Source organism: Oncorhynchus kisutch, linkage group LG7 (assembly GCF_002021735.2).
Source record: "Oncorhynchus kisutch isolate 150728-3 linkage group LG7, Okis_V2, whole genome shotgun sequence".
Classification (NCBI taxonomy): domain Eukaryota; kingdom Metazoa; phylum Chordata; class Actinopteri; order Salmoniformes; family Salmonidae; genus Oncorhynchus; species Oncorhynchus kisutch.
The window spans coordinates 45,203,983-45,221,158 of NC_034180.2; the positions used below are offsets into that span (position 1 = coordinate 45,203,983).

General features: G+C 43.2%; 1 protein-coding gene across 7 annotated transcripts; it reads right to left on the reverse strand.

Moving 5' to 3' along the window:
* Positions 1–8,226: 8,226 nt before the first annotated feature.
* LOC109894653 (heterogeneous nuclear ribonucleoprotein Q) lies at positions 8,227–16,944 on the reverse strand. Of its 7 annotated transcripts, none has more exons than XM_031829165.1 (12): positions 16,262–16,944; positions 14,635–14,794; positions 13,783–13,901; positions 13,240–13,347; positions 13,000–13,113; positions 12,583–12,759; positions 12,344–12,479; positions 11,352–11,557; positions 10,993–11,142; positions 10,771–10,892; positions 10,246–10,583; positions 8,227–9,543 (listed from the first exon to the last, which is right to left on the reverse strand). In XM_031829165.1, exons 2-12 carry the CDS (start codon positions 14,780–14,782, stop codon positions 9,518–9,520), a joined length of 1,644 nt encoding a protein of 547 aa, XP_031685025.1. In that variant the 5' UTR covers positions 14,783–14,794; positions 16,262–16,944; the 3' UTR covers positions 8,227–9,517. The 7 variants fall into 7 exon arrangements, with proteins under 7 accessions (XP_031685025.1, XP_020343872.1, XP_020343873.1 ...); XM_020488283.2 differs by having other exon boundaries at positions 10,219–10,583; positions 16,262–16,898; XM_020488284.2 differs by lacking the exon at positions 16,262–16,944 and adding an exon at positions 16,044–16,180.
* Positions 16,945–17,176: the final 232 nt, after the last annotated feature.

Here is a 17,176-nt window from a genome sequence, read left to right on the forward strand (position 1 = left end):
GTAGTGTTTGTTACACGTTCTAGTAAATGCGAGTACTTTGTTGTTTATCTCCGGTAATGACAATAATGATTCTCCGACTTAAATTGTATAATTTATTTACGCATTAGGGTACCTGAGGTTTGATTATAAACGTTGTTTGACTTGTTTGGAGAAGTTTATTGGTAACGTTTGGGACTCCTTTTGTATGCATTTTGAAGGATGGAAACCGGTGGATTATTGAATGAAGCGCGCCAGCTAAACTGAGATTTTGGGGATATAAAGAAGGACTTTATCGAACAAAATGACCATTTGTGATGTAGCTGGGACCTTTTGGAGTGCCAACAGAAGAAGATCTTCAAAGGTAAGTGATTTTATCGCTATTTCTGACTTTCGTGGCGCATCTGCCTGGTTGGAATTATTTGTAATGTTTTTGTGTGCTGGGTGCTGTCCTCAGATAATCGCATGGTGTGCTTTTGCTGTAAAGCCTTTTTGAAATCTTACACAGCGGCTGGATTAACAAGAAGTTAAGCTCGTAACTGATGTATGACACTTGTATTTTCATGAATGTTAAATATGACTATTTCTGTCATTTGAATTTTGCGCTCTACAATTTCAACGGAAGTTGTCGAGATGGGACGCTAGCGTCCCACTGATCCGCAAGAATTTAAGCTCCGACATGCTCACTCAAGAAGGAGAATCATGGTACATCACCCACCACATGGTGAGTCACAACGGCAAGAATCACATCGTATTCAACTGCTCCTACCAGTTGCAGGGTCTCAACCTGAATGAGTCCCTGCTGCCAGGACCTAACTTGGGTGAGTCACTCCTGGGAGCATATGCTGCTCAGTCTTTGCCCTCCAGAGGCATGTCACAGAAAACAGTGAGCCTGGCGAAGATATTTTGGTCTCCGTAGAGAGGTGCTTCTAAGTTGACAACTTCCTCCGGAGCGTGCCAACACCAGCAGAAGCCAGACAGCTAGTGGACAAGCTATGAGAGCTCCTGGCATCTGGCGGGTTCTCGCTACACCAGTGCCAAGAATCAACCGCCAACCGAAGGTGGTTTGCCAGATCAACAACCTCGAGCTTTGGTTTGCCCAAGAGAAAGAAGATTCACCCAAGTCTACCCTAGGCTTCAGCTGGCACTGCCAGTCGGTCGGACACCTTGGGTTAAAAGCATCGAGCCGTGGACTACGGCGTGCTGAACATGCAGAATGTGTACAAGGTTCTTGCCAGCCAGTATGACCCCCTTTGGTTCTTTCTACCATACACCACCCGAGCCAAAGTGTTGGTCCAGCAGCTCTGGGATAAACATGGGGACTGGGTGATAAAGGAATTTATATGTTTAAAGTAATGATTAAAGTATTCCACCCTGAAATCATATAATTGTATGAAATGTGTTAGAGTCATAATTTAATAATGTGTGTGACTAGACATTTGTGTTACTATTTCACAATATGAGCTGGGTAGAGTTGAGGCATTCAAGGCCAACTGAACTGTCGACTTGTGATAACTCTGAAAACTGACAACAGGAAAGGGCCCCTTCCAAGGCCCCTGTAATCTAGGGAGGAGAGGAACGGCTAGATATGGCTTGTAAAAGATAATGTGTGTGTGTGTGGGGGGGGGGGAGTATGGGAGTTATAAAATGACTGTGTTCTCATTTTTGACTTCAGAGTACTCTCTGAATAAAGGATTGATCTATTGCAGACTGAGGGCTTTGTCTAATTCTTCATTAACCAGGGTCTTACAAGTTTCTGGGAATTGGTCAAAGCTATAGTGGTAGTTGAGTTCAACCATTGGGATAAAAATTCTTGTGACACTGGGATGACCCTCTTCTCCCTCAAGATCTACTCCAGGCTTGGAACAATTGGGAAGGAGAGCTACAGATCTGCCACTCATCGCCCTGCCTAGGTGCTACGTACCTACAGATGTCTACCAGTTCAGTGTCACCAGAGACATCTATGTGTTCTGCGACATGTCAGAGAAGGCATTACGGGTCTGTTACGTACCTGGAGACATCACAACAAGACCTACCTGTCATTCCTGAAGGCCAGGTCCAGAGTTGCTCCTAAGTAACTACATTGCATTCCAAGACTGGAGCTATGTGTAGTTGTCACTGGAGCCCAGCTTGCTAAGCTGCGAGAGAAAGAGCTTACCTTGAAGATTGACCAGACCACCCTGTGGATAACTGTGCTGATGTGGCTGTGGTTGGAATCATGCTGCTTCAAAGCTTTTGTAGGCACCCAGGTGGCAGAGTCAAGATCTTACAGACCTCCGTGCATATGTGGATTCAGTAATGACATCACGAAAGGCAAGACCCTGAAAGACCTTGCGGTGCCCAACAGATCGAGCCAAGGACCACCATTTCTCCTTCAAATTCCAGACGAGTGGCTAGCTAAGCCAAACACTCATCCTGAATAGGACACGTCTTAACTCCGGAAGCCCACCTTCTACGATGTCACTCCACTTGCTGGTCCCCAAGACCCAGGTCAGGGTAGTGAACCTACTGCCGAAGACTTCCAGAAAGCATTGATCTTCATCTACAAGACAGCCCAGTAAGAGAGTTTCACAGAAAGCTGATAAGCCTGTCCCGTCCAGCAATAGCCTACTTACTTTGTCACCTGAGCTTGACGAGTCTAGAGAGCTCATCCAAGTTGGTGGTAGACTACGTTGTGCCGAAGATCTAGAACATGCTACAGTTCATCCCATCGTCCTCCATCCTGGTCATCCATCCACTAGACTTCTGATCCAAGATTGCGACAGCCGTCTGTGCCATCCCGGCCCTGAGAGGGTGTTTGCAGAGATCCGCCTCACCATGATGGGTGTATACTTGGACCTCCTGACCAACATCGATGCTGATTCCTTTCTGATGGCCCTTAGAATATTCATTGCCCACGAGGAATGCCGACTGAGCTGTTCTCTGACCAGGGAACAAACTTACGGGAAATTGAGAAGGAGACCTTTTCTGCTTTGTCTCCTAACCTGCAAGAGCAGCTTGCAGAACAGCAGATTGCCTTCCACTTCAACCCCCCTGCAGCATCACACTTCAGAGGAGTTTAGGAGAGAGAGATTCAATCCGTTAAGACCACCCTCTACACTACAGCGGGTGCCCAGTCAGTGAATGAAGAAGTGGTCAGAACTGTCCTAATTGAAGTGGAGGGTATCCTGTATTCAAAGCCCTTGGGCTACGTGTCCTGAAGGAACGCAGACCTGGACCCCGTGACCCTTAACCTCCTGTTGATGGGGCAGCCAGATGGATCCCTGCCGCAAGTGGTGTACCCGGAGATTGAGCTCCTCAGCAGACGTGGATGGAGACACTGCCACATCCTGACGGAATGCTTCTGATCCGGCTGCATCAGGCACTATCTACCCAGCCTGCAATCCAGCCAGAAGCGGCATGCCATCCCTGTTGACCTCAAAAGGGATATGGTGGTTATGTTGGTGGACACCCAGCTTCCGAGAGACCTCTGGCCCATCAGACGTGTCATTAAAGTTCACTCAAGCGCAGATGGTCATGTGAGGTCTGCTGATGTCAAGATCAAGGACAGAACATACACCCGTCGTGTTGCCCGGTTGGTGGTCCTCCCAGCTCTCCCAGACAGAGAAGATGACGACAGTACGCCTGCCGTAACCCCTCCCAAACGCCCTGAGTCTTTCTCAGGAGAAAATTGATGTCACAATTGGGGGCAGCTGTACGAAAGACTATTGAGAGTAAATATTAGTTCATCAGAAGAGAGCTGTAGCTTTGCCCAACGGTGATGTGGAGCAGAGCATGCTGGGCGATCTCTAACTGAGGAGAAGGAAGTAACTAGAGAAAGTACACAAGCCAAGTGATAAGTTCCAGCCATCACCTGTGATTACCTTTCGTTTGAATTTTTTGTTTTAGCCAAGGCCGGTGTGCGTCCTACAGAATATTTCTTACTATTCATGTTTTGGACACACTCCTTTATTGAGCTAATTAGTGTTTTACCATGAGCTAGCAACTGTAAGCTTGCTAACCCTGTTGTTTCTGTCATCTCACTTCAGACATTTAGCATTTCAGTGTTTAGTCGTATATGCCCTGTGGTTTTATGGATCTATACTGTATAGGGTATTTTGTGGGTATTTTGTTAGCAATGAGCCTTGTGGATGTAGCTATATACTGTACATTCAAGTTCATGCAGTTGTGTGAGGATGCTGCTCGGTAGTGCTTTGTAGTTGCACTTTTCTGATCATTCATTAGTGAAGTCACAGCCCTGTTGTTAGATTGTATTGCCCTGTGCAGCAGATAACCTATTGTATACATTTTATTTATAGTTTATGTAATTGGAGGTTGTATTAAGCTTATAGCTGCCATTTACTATTGTATTTAATTTCCCCCTTTTCAGAACCACACCCACTCTTGGTTAACACAATTGTCAAGCCATACGCTGTACTGTGCTGTACCGTTACTGCTCTATGTGAATCAGCGTCATTAAACTACCTCAACTATAATCCTACCGGTCTGTCATCTGTGCCCTAACAAGCACCTGCTAAGAAAATATACAGTCCAACAGGTCCTCTACTGTACAACTACTTAGCATGTTAGCTAACACTTCCCCTAACCCTAACCTTTAACCTAACCCCTAACCTTAACCCTTAACTTCTTATTAACGGGATCGATAAGACAACAGCCAGTGGAAATGCAGGGCGCCAAATTCAAAACAACAGAAATCTCATAATTAAAATTCCTCAGACATACAAGTATTTTACACCATTTTAAGGATAAACTTGTTGTTAATCCCACCACAGTGTCCGATTTCAAAAAGGATTTACGACAAAAGCACACCAAACGATTATGTTAGGTCAGCACCTATTCACAGAAAAACATAGCCATTTTTCCAGCCAAAGACAGGAGTCACAAAAAGCAGAAATAGAGATAAAATGAATCACTAACCTTTGATGAGCTTCATCAGATGACCCTCATAGGACGTCATGTTACACAATACATGTATGTTTTGTTCGATAAAGTTATATATTTATATCCAAAAATCTCAGTTTACATTGGCGTGTTGTTATATTTTGCCTCCAAAGAGCCACATCAATTTACAGAAATACTCATAATAAACATTGATAAAAGATACAAGTGTTATGCATGGAACTTTAGATCAACTGCTCCTTAATGCAACCGCTGTGTCAGATTTTTTTTTAACTTTACGGAAAAAGCACACCGTGCAATAATCTGAGTACCGCGTTCAGAGCCCAAACCCACCAAAAAGATATCCGCCATGTTGGGGACTCAACAGATGTCAGAATAGCATTATAAATATTCACTTACCTTTGATGATCTTCATCAGAATGCACTCCCAGGAATCCCAGTTCCACAGTAAGTGTTTGATTTGTTCCATAAAGTCCATCATTTATGTCCAAATACCTCCTTTTTGTTCACACGTTCAGTACACAATCCAAACTCAAGACGCGCGGGCATGTCCATGCGAAAGTTCAGACGAAAAGTCATATTACAGTTCGTAGAAACATGTCAAACAAAGTATAGAATCAATCTTTCGGATGTTTTTAACATAAATCATCAATGATGTTCAGACCGGAGAATTCCTTTGTCTGTAGAAATGCAATGGAACGCAGGTCGCTCTCACGTGAGCGTGCGAGACTGAGCTCGCGGCACTCTGCCAGACCACTGACTTATTCAGCCCTCATTCCCCCCTCCTTCACAGTAGAAGCATCAAACAAGGTTCTAAAGACTGTTGACATCTAGTGGAAGCCTTAGGAAGTGCAATATGACCAATATCCCACTGTATATCCCATAGGCAATGAGTTGAAAAGCTACAAACCTCAGATTTCCGACTTCCTTGTTGGAGTCTTTCTCAGGCCTGCCATATGAGTTCTGTTATACTCACAGACATCATTCAAACAGTTTTAGAAACTTCAGAGTGTTTTCTATCCAAATATACTAATAATATGCATATATTAGCAACTGGGCAGGAGTAGCAGGCAGTTTACTCTGGGCACCTTATTCATCCAAGCTACTCAATACTGCCCCCAGCCATAAGACGTTTTAACCCCGAACCCCTTAGCCTTGCTAATGTTAGCCACCTAGCTAGAATTCATAACACATCAGTTGAGGTCGGAAGTTTACCTTAGCCAAATACATTTAAACTCAGTTTCACAATTCCTGACATTTTTTTTTCTTTTTTTTTCTCTCCCCAATTGCTTAGTAGCTACTATCTTGTCTCATCGCTACAACTCCCGTACGGGCTCGGGAGTTCTGTTGGCATTTCCACGGTTGGCTTCCAACCCGGAAGCCAACCGCACCAATGTGTCGGAGGAAACACTGTGCACCTGGCAACCTTGGTTAGCGCGCACTGCGCCCGGCCCACCACAGGAGTCGCTGGTGCACGATGAGACAAGGATTTCCTTACCGGCCAAACCCTCCCCAACGGACGACGCTAGGCCAATTGTGCTTCGCCCCATGGACCTCCCGGTTGCGGCCTGTTACGACAGAGTCTGGGCAAGAACCCAGAGTCTCAGCACCCTTAACCACTGCGCCACCCGGGAGGCTCAATTCCTGACATTTAATCATAGTAAAAATTCCCTGTCTTAGGTCAGTTAGGATCACCACTATATTTTAAGAATGTGAAATGTCAGAAAAATAGTAGAGAGAATGATTTATTTCAGCTTTTATTTCTTTCATCACATTCCCAGTGGGTCATTAGTTTACATACACTCAATTACAGTGGGCCTTCAGTGAGGTCCTACACAGTCCCACCCGAATTAATCCACCTCTTATTACCATCATTATGATGCCATGGCTCTAGACACTATACATTTAGACAGAAATGCAGTATAACCAGGCGTTGCGTCACCTTGAAATTGACATTTTTATTCAGAGAATTGCAGGGGAAGAGTACAATACAGTACAGTTCAACTAATAGGCAAGAACATAGTGGAGTGCAACAGAGTTATATTAATATTCTTCTATCCATTTCTGGTCCACAAACTTTGAGCTTTAAGTCCCCCCAAAAAATAATAGAGTTCCTGTTTACCCAAAAACATGACACAATCAATGAGTCTTTTCAATATTTCCCTATTTTTCTTATTTTTCTTCACCTTTTCATTGTGCAGCTCCGTTGCCCTGCGCGCTTGTTCGTTGAGCTGTAGATCCACTCGGGTGTCCCCAAAAGTTTTCAAAAGCACCATTGCTTGTAAGTGCCCAGCCGTACTTTGGTGTCTCGTTGCTGCCTTGGTTAGACAACTCAAGTTTGCAAAGCCAGTGTGGCTCCAAACACCAAATCGATCACTTGCAAATAATAGGCATTCCCAGCAGTACAGTTTGCAGTGCTTCTCGGAGCCTGTGAGCCATTGATAGCGCTCGTAGTTGGAACTTTGAAAGTGGCAAACAAACCCCTTTCCTGCCTGTGACAGGCTCTGCGTGTTCCTCACCTCAAGTTCAACTGTCAGAGTCAGTTGGAGAGCCAGGGCGCACTGCCTTCCTATCATAGGCCTGCAGTAACTAAAGCTTAATAATAGTCACACCATACCAAACCTTCACAAATGTTTCTAAAATGTATTATGGTAATATCAAAAGTCAAGCTATTGTTTATAGGGAAAGTATGTGCAGAAGAGTGAATTTAAACCAGAGAAGAAAACAACCACTACCCTCCCCTGTGCCGCCCCCCACAAAGACAACCTCCCCCCGCCAAGAAAAGAAAACTCACCCCTATTTTGGAACACCCATGTCCCTTCATTACATTTCGAGCTGTCCCTTAGCGGAAGACTTGCTTATGTCAACAATGGCTTCCCCATGCATTCACGGTCTTTGTATTTATGAATATCACTCATACACCCAACATGTGTTTTCGTCATCAAAATAACGGGAGTCGGTCTTCGCCATGCTTGTCACCTCCGGTTCATTATGGGATCACGCAACATTGTTGGCCGTTATTTTTATAGCCTTTATGTAGACATCACCTTCTATCATAACGATGAAGATACACAATATTCTAAAAGCAAAGCATATATTAATCTCGACAACGCTCATTTCATGTTGCAGCAGGCTGACGACAAAACCGATGTGTCACTGCCAAGTACTGATCAACATGATTCAATTGAAATCACAGGACAGTACACATGTGCCTCTGGTTGAAGAATCCCTGCGTGAGAAAGTAGTGCTTACTGTGTTGTGTGAATCAGAAAGGATGTTACAATTCTATGCTATAATCAGTGCATAACTGAGATGGTTCAACAGAAAGTCATACAGAGAGTAAGACACAGATAGAAATCAAAAACTTTATTACAAAAATAAGTTACACTCACCTCCATTTTACAGTATAAAACAATTTATTTGCAGGAATGCAAAAAACGTTGTTGGCCACCAACAATGGTTTAAAACTGCTAACATCTTTTCAAAAGGTGGTTGTAATGATTTTATTGAGGGAGTTAACTGTGTACAAAACCGGATGAATAGTTCGGTATCCTTTTTGCTATACATGGAATACAAATCATAGCTGCAGTATCCCTTTGACCACAATGACAACGATCCCCCACCCCCCTGAAACAGCTACAGGCACACGGGCAATTCATTTCAATCAAGTGGCTTAACTAAATAGTAGCTGGCTTAGAGTTAGAGGGGGACTGTTCAAGATTTCACATGATTGGGACATTTCTTTTAAACTAAATGGGGGGGGGGGGGAAAATCGGTGTAACCGACTGAACATAATTATGTTCTATTCTTCTTTTTTTTTATCCATTGGAGTGGCAAAGGGACACTGCAGGGCTTTTTCAAAGGCAGTTGATGCCTTCGTTGATGTTCAAGCCTTTACAAAAGTAACATTTTCCAAACTATACAACCAGTAACTACAATAATCTGAATAAGCAAGGCAGCTAATTCAGTTGAAAATAGGATAAAAGCAGGGCTTGTTCAGGCTCATCATATGCAATTATTTTGCACGGCCAGTTTGACTGTTTGCAGTGTCAGAACTGCAACAAAATTACTATATTACATTAAGTACTTTCGGTTGTTCTGCTGCTCTTGTGCATATTTTGTAGGAAACAAGCCCTGCTTTCATCAATATAGTTTCCCTATTTACAGTACAGGCAGGGTAGTTTAATCCTCTGTACTGAGGTAGTTAACCAACCCTTTAAAAGACAAGTTCTGAAAAGAACCACTTTCCTGGAATGCCTGACTTATCCATGCCTGGTGGTCACACCCAAAACCTGCAGATGTTCTCTTCAAACATCCAAATCAAACGATTAAGATTAACATGGATATTCCGACAATAAAAATTCCGATTAGCACAAAAATATACATTAGCATCAAGCTCCTTTGAGCCACTTCAAACTAAAACTTAAAAAGTGCAAATTCTTCAATAATTATCTAAAATGGCATTGGGGGAGGGGGGTGTGTGTGTGTGTATCTAAATAATCTGGTGATTGTTTAGGTGGCAGTTTGGGGGAGATGCTTCTGTAAGGCTGGAATATTGGACCATTTCGCTGACTTATCCATCCGTATCCGTTGCCGCTTCTGGTGTAACCCAACACAGTAGGTCAGTCTTCATAGTGACAGGTCAGGATCGGCCTCGAGCCCTTTTCCCTGTTGGCCAAGCAACAGATACAGAATATAATAATCACTAATGACATTCAATCATTTAACATTATATAAAACTAGTTCAGGGTAATCCTAATATGCGGATTTAAATATATGCTAATCTAAATATGCAGAGGAACAGACCTTTCAGAGTTGGTGCTCTGAAAGGTGACATCAGTCAAGGCAGTTGTCTTCAAATGTTGAGAATAAGCATACTTGCCCATCAATGGACACAAATCTGAGGAAGTCTTCTAGTCATGTATACAATAACCTAAAATGTCCAAAGTGTCCAATCAGATCTTAGCGGTAAACTATCAGCGTAACCAGAGTTACTCCAGGATAGAATATAAGTATTTCATCATTTGGACATAAAGCTAAAGACATTTGCGTACATAACATTTTTCCAATTTAATATGAGGGACATCTAGCCCAGCTTTCAAAAGTAAAAATAAAAATGGGTCCATCTGTATGACTGATTCCTTACTTTTCTAGGCTTCTCACACACCTTGGGTCAATTTATGCCAAATAAGGAAGACAAATGCAGGTAAAAAATAATATTTGTATAAAAAGGTAATTCAAGTTAAGGGGGAAAAAGTCCTGTCCAAATAGTATGTTTGCATTTAACATATAGCTGATGGCAAAGATTTGCATTGACTATTAACACAGCTAGTCCCCATTTACCCAGTGCCCCTTTGGTCCCCTGCACACCTCTGCTTGATCCAGGGCCACTGCCTCCTCTCTGGGAGAAACCCCCTAGTCTGCCCCTGGGCGTGACGGCTCCACGGCCCCGGGAGGATAGGACACCACCACCACGGGCTCCGCCTCGGGATCGTCCTCGGCCGGGAGATTGGAAGTCCTCATAGCCATAGTAGGGGTCTTCATAGCCGCCCCGGTAGTTGTGGTAGTCGTAGCCATAGTAATCGTAGTAATCGTCATAGCCGTAGTAGTCAGGGGGGTAGGAATAGCCACCACGGCCGCCACCTCGTCCTCTGCCTCTTGTGGGAGGTGGCATCTGGGGTGGGCCGTAGAAATAGTAATCGTCATACCTGTGAAGAATGGGTAGGCGAGAGGATATGCACTTGTTTAGTAACCATACAGGACACGAGAATTTTATGTTTTTCATGTTTTAAACTTCTCTGTTCAGTCACTCAAGAGAACTCAATGATGAAAGGCTGCCCAACAATGTAACTATAATGAAGGTCTCGAATAACTGCAAATCAATGGTTTGCTTACATTTGTGTTTTAGCCGCTTGCCTCTGGGCTTTGCGTTCTTTCCTCTTCTGATCAGGTGGCTTGGCGAAGACTATTTCAATGTGCTCTCCCTCCAGGTCTTTCCCATTCAGGTCGGCCAAGGCCTGTCAAGATGCAAGTTTAATAACTATTCAAAAAAATTGCAATTTTTACCACAATTTCGTGATACTCTCATTAGAGAAATATAAAGACTCCAGCCTGTACCTTGACTGCTCCGTCTCTCTCCTCAAAGTGGATAAAGGCATAGTCTTTCAGCTTCTTCACCCGCTCCAACTTGCCAAACTGACTGAAGGCCTTTTCAAGTATTTCCTCCGTTACAGTACTCGCAAGGTTCCGGACAAACAGCACTTTCACCTGGGAGGGGAAAAGTAGTGGTGGGTTATCAATCCCGTAAATCCGTTTCTGGCTCTCAGACACGGGTGGTTACCTCTATTCTTACTCCTTGGTCAACAGCCTCCAACACAAATCAGTGTTCGTCTACAAGTTTACAGATAGACAGAACAAAAATCAAATCACAATTTATTCACAAGCAAAATGAGCCATGTTATCTTTGCTCCCCATACCTTGGCCATGACTTCAGGATCAGGGTCTTCTATGGGGTCGGCCCACTCCACAGTCACCACATTCCCCCACACCTTGACCTTGCCACTCATCAGCCTGCGGCGGGCCTGAGCTGCAGTTTTGTGGTCTTCGTATTCCAAGAAGCAAAAGCCTCTGTTCTTTTTCTTGTCATCTGGCTGATGGTACAGTATGACATCGTTAAGACCCTCTGTTGAAAGAGGGGCAGAAGGGGAAAGGCATAAAGGGTATCCTAGCTGAAGTGACCAGTGCACCAGACAGCTCGCTCTAGCGCCTCCATATGCAATGCCAAGTCAAAAAATTGAACTCTGAGTACCTTACTGAAAAGCATACAGCAGTTGGCACCAGAAGAGAATATTTCACATTCAAGACTTTATGCAATCAAAGAATGTTCCCTTCAGTTTACTCAAAACATTTAGTGTCTCCTTTATTTGACACAGCTGTTCTCTTTGGACATTAGTCTCGAGAGACTGTTGATTTGTGCCCAGTTAAGTGTCCAGTCAGATCTTAGCGGTAAACTATCAGCGTAAACAGATTTACTCCAGGGTAGAATATATGCATTTCATCATTTGGACACAGAACCATCACATTGGGAATGAACTATTACATTACAAAATATAGCCCTCACATAACTCTTAACTCAGAATAAACGCAATCTAACACACTAGTGCAGGCCTGCCAATTCTTGTCCTGGAGGGACCAAGCACTGTTTTTCATCCTCTTCTATTCAGGGACAGATTCAGACCTGGGACACCAGGTGATTGCAATTAACTGCCAGGTAGAAACAAAAAACAAAGGTGTTTTGGCCCTCCAGGACAAGGATTGGGCAGCCCTGCTCTAGTGCTTGATCACGATTGGTGTCTACAGACTGTCTACAGACAGTTGTCAAAGTTACTGCTAAGCCAAGGAAACGATCACTTTTGCCAAGACAACATGACTGGTCCTTCAAAATGTCCAGAGGATCATTCAACCTTACCTGTGACTTTAGCAAACTCTTCCACAATCTGATCTTTTGTTTTACTCTTGGGGATGGAACCAACAAACAGTCTATTATTGGCCACAGAGATGCACACGCCAATATGTTTGCCGGGTCTAATTTCATTGTTGTTACACTGTGGGGAGAGGATAAGAGAGTTCATGACATTGTTGGGTGGGCTTAAATTCTCCATTCCTACTGTTCTGTCAGGAGAGAAGTTTACCACAAGTTTTTCATACCAGCTTGACAGCCTCCTGTGCCGCCTCTTTAGTGCAGAAAGTGACAAAGGCGTAACCTCTGTTGAGGCCACTGAGTGGATCCATCATCAGACGCAGGTCCCAAATGGGCCCAGCTTTCTCAAACAGAGGTACCAGCTCATCCTCAAATAGATCTCTGGGGATCTTGCCAACAAAAATCTGAGATGATAGCAAAATGGAGGTTATCTTGGTGTGAAAGAAACATTGTTAAAATAAATCTCCAATACAGAATTAATGTGTCCAATCAGATCTTAGCGGTAAACCATCAATGCAACTGAAGTCACTCCAGGAAAAAGTACATGATTTCATCATTTGGACACAGAATGCAGAAACACCATCCACACTGAGGAAAACTATTACACACTAATCAAACACTATTTAAATATTGTAGAGACATACCTCTGTACCGATCGTGGGCTGTGTCCCTGAGTGATCCGACTCCGGGGGAGGGCCTCCATACTTCCGCTGACCCGTTGTCACGTCAAGTGTGTAGCCAGTTCTCTCCAGCAGGGCCTGTTCATTTAAATAACATAATTCAGGTCAAACACCCTCCAGAGAACAACTGCACGTCATAAAATAATGATACCTTTATAAAATCTCTACGATCGCTTATTTCAAGAATATTTGTCAAAACCATACTTTGATTTTGGCCTCATCTGGTCCTTTGCTGGAGTCTGAGACTTTGGTCCCCTGTTTCTCCCTCTGTCTGTATGTCTTCATAACTCCACAAAGAAAGGCACTTTTGTTCTGTTGAGTAAAAAATAAAATATTTAACAAAAAATTTAAAATAATAATCAATACATATATTTTATAGCAGTGTTTCCCAACCCTGGTCCGCAAGTACCCACAACAGTACATATTTTCATTGTAGCCTGGACAAACACCTCATTTAGCTCATTCAGGGCTTGATGATTAGTTGAGAAGTTGAATCAGGTGTGCTACTTCAGGGTTACAATAAAAATGTGTACTGTTGGGGGTACTCAAGGACCAGAGTTGGGAAACACTGCTTTAGATGGTGAAATGGTAGCATTTTGTTTAAAGACGCACAGTGCAGTCTAATCATTTACATTTGAGTCATTTGGCAGACACTCTTAACCAGAGCGACACAGTAGTGAGCATACATTTTCATACTAATTATGCAGCTGACCCAACTTCTACTACACCGTCCCCCTCCAAACATACCTGGACATGTGAGAGGTCGCTGTCCTTGAACTGCAACAGAACTTGCAGAGCACCTTCTTCGTTGAACTCTTTCAGAGCCTCGATCGCTCTATCATCTAAGTCACTGTGAGATACTAAACCTGAGGAGACACCAGAAAACATCCATTACTAGCAGGAACAGAACTACGGGATATCTTCTCAAAACGGATCTAGCCGCAATGCATGTTGAGGTGTCAAAGTTCTTATTTTTGTGGCTATAACTGCGTTGGATCTCTGAAATTTTGAATAATGCAGTCATATTTCAGATAACATTGTCAGATTTTTTGGGACAAAGTGCATTGAGTAACAGCACCTTCAACCCTTGCAGAACTAATCACAACAGATGTGATGTAACAGTCCTCTGCACTGTGCGTTCCTAATGAGCGTGTCCACATTCTGCTCTTGGAAGACCCATCACCTGTCCCAGCCACCGACAGCTGCTGCCATTGTTCTTGCATGCGCCCATCTGGCTGAATTCTCTGCCTGAGACTGTACAGAGAGACCTCCGCCGAACTGTGGCCTAACTCGCCGCTCATCTGTGCTGATACACTTGAATTCTTAAACACAACACTGGCCGTGTCGCCAGTGGTCTCTGCCCAGATGTACCTCTAAGACAACGGAAATGTAGACATGACATTTATTTCACACCGATATTGGTGGTGTCCAAATTCTCTTTTTTCATAACACTGCAGTACCCATTTTGGTAGGAAACCACAAAAAGTTGCTTGAGGATCCCAATTCCCACATTCAAAATGTAATGTAATACATGACAGCACATGCAATAGCAATTTTTAATTATGTATACAAATATGCTGGGTATTCAGTGTGCCTTACCTGCTATGTAAATTTCATCTAGTTTTTCAGCAACTTTCTGTGGTAAACCAGCTTCTAATAAAGTCTGGAAGTGTTCAGAATGGGTAACTGCAGCAGTGGTATCCATTGGTTCTTCTGGACCATTTCCATTAATATGTTCTGTGGCCATGTCTCCAGAAATCTGTGCAAATGCAATGAGCCAAATTAATGCTGGGTCAAGTGCATGGCTGTTGAGAGCTTTTGGGGGATGTCATGTTCAACAGGCACACATGGGTCCATGTGGTCCCTTACAGTGGAATCAGGTCACATTTTAATTACAATATTTGATTTGGCTTGTCTATCAAATTTGATAATGCTGTCACTTATGAATACCAATGATTAAAAAAAAGTTTAACTGCATACTGTTAATTTCATTTCCATTTGTGAGGACAGTTTGCTAGGCTACATGGTAAAATGTGTGTACACGCAATTACATATTTCCCGCCTTTGACTAGGTTTGAAGAACCCATTTGCACAACACGCTAACTAACATTTACAAGGGCTTGGCCTGATTGCTAAATGATAAATTAGTCTACTGATTGCTGACTTCAGCACTAACTAACGTTATAGTTGATACACGTGTTCCTTCGGCAGTGTAACTACCACCAGTTTCCGGTAGCTAGCAAGCCGGTCAACAAGCATGTGTACAGGAGTATACTACGTGGTCGACTAACTATTAACAATGGTTATAACAAATGTTTGATACGTTGTCTCAAGCCACTGACGCTGTATTAATTAGTAAGCAAACTTAGCGAGCATAAATGTAAGTCAAATTGAACTCCCGTTATTTCAGTTCATTCCAAGTCTTCATTGCAGCCAATATCTAACTAATCCATTTAGCTGGGTTGCTAAGTAGTTATCTATATCAACCAAAAACGCATAGTTAGCATTGTGGCCTAACGTTAGCCAACGTCAACTAGCTGCGTTATCCAAATACTGTATATAGCCCATCAACTTAACGTTAGCTAGCTAACCAACGTCAGCTAAATAATAGCATGCGGTACTAACTAGCTAATGATAGTCCTCACGCTGTCAAGTCGCAATAACAAACCTTACTAGCTAAGCATGCCAGTTTGCTACGTTGGCAGGATGAAATGAAATGTTTCATTAGCCGACATTGGGTAGCTGAACTAGCTCGCGAGTTGCATTAAAACTATGGCAGAAGGCAATCCTCTTGAAGTTTGCACGCTCACGCGTTGCTGATAGCTTCTTGGCAGGCTGGGTTAGCCACGGGCTGGGCTAGCCCGTGACAATGAACATGTGTCATTCCTGATCTGTCAGAATTAGCTCACTTGGCTAAATTAGCTATCTAGCAACATTAAAAACATGATAGCTCATATGTAACTTGCTGGTTGACATAATTTGGCTCGAATGTCATAGGTTGATGTTACCAGCATCTTTGGTTTAACAGAGGCCTTCTTGTAGTACGCTAGCTAGCTTCGTGGTTTGTCAACGTGCCGCCACATAGGGAGAGTCCATTTTCAAAAAGCCGGTCTGTAGAACCCGTCCCAACCACCAGTTTCCACATTGTTTGAAACACCACAAGCTCACAGACTTTAGCTATACATTGTACTATGATCACGTGACCAGTTAGTAGTATTCATCATACCTGCCGATGGATCACCAACTTGTATGGTGTTGATTGTTTCGGAAGGAAAATGTGAGAATTAAAAGAGGAAAAAGTGTAAAAACTCCCGGCACTGGTCCGGCTCCACTCATTCACTCTTGAGGATGTAAAATGGCTGCCACGTTCACGCGGTTTCTACTAGTTACCACAGCCACAAAGTAAAAAATTATTTAAAAATGGCTTTCGTAAACATTAATTAAAACAAAAAACTGATTTGGGGGTTTAATTTAAGGTTAGGGTTAGACATCCGGTTAGCACTGTGGTTAGGTTTAGGTTCAAAATAACATGTTAAGAAGATTAATTATAGAACAAGGCGGGGTTTATAACTTTGTGGCAGTGGTAACTAGCGAAGACCCGTTCACGCCGCGAGTTTTTTTCTCATCGATGGGGTTTCTTAGACACCCATGCACGGGCTTGCCTAGTAGAGTGGCAGATGATCAAGGTTTTGTATGGAAGGCCATTCCCGCCACGATTTTTTAAAACGTCGATAGCTACTGTCTAAACATTGACATACTAACTAAAAACGTCGAGATAGCTTCTTCATTTGTAGCATTATGTGGCGATTTCCATCTATCCATGCTGCAGAGATCAACACAGCAGGGCTGCCAGCAGACGAGCTGGCATATGCCCTAACACTTTGGATTCAGTTTAATACAAAATATTGACAAGCGTTGATTAAAGGGACAAACGACTATTGAGACTGATTTGTCACATGATTTGCCAACTCATGCACAATTAATCTGTGATTCAGTTAATTAGCCTACTGAGAACAATCAAAGCTGCAGGTAGGCAAGAAAAGCATTTTCACTCCGATTGCCTCTGCCCACTGTAAACAAAGCGGTAACATCACATCAAATGTATTTATATAGCCCTTCTTACATCAGCTGATATCTCAAA

Bases quoted from the DNA above. Each gene is read 5' to 3' on its own strand.
- LOC109894653 (XM_020488281.2), bottom strand. The intron at 13,348-13,782 runs GTATGTTTGGAG...TTTACTCAACAG, and splicing joins GCGACCTCTCACATGTCCAG to AACAAAAGTGCCTTTCTTTG. The intron at 10,584-10,770 runs GTAAGCAAACCA...CATTCTTCACAG, and splicing joins CAAGCGGCTAAAACACAAAT to GTATGACGATTACTATTTCT.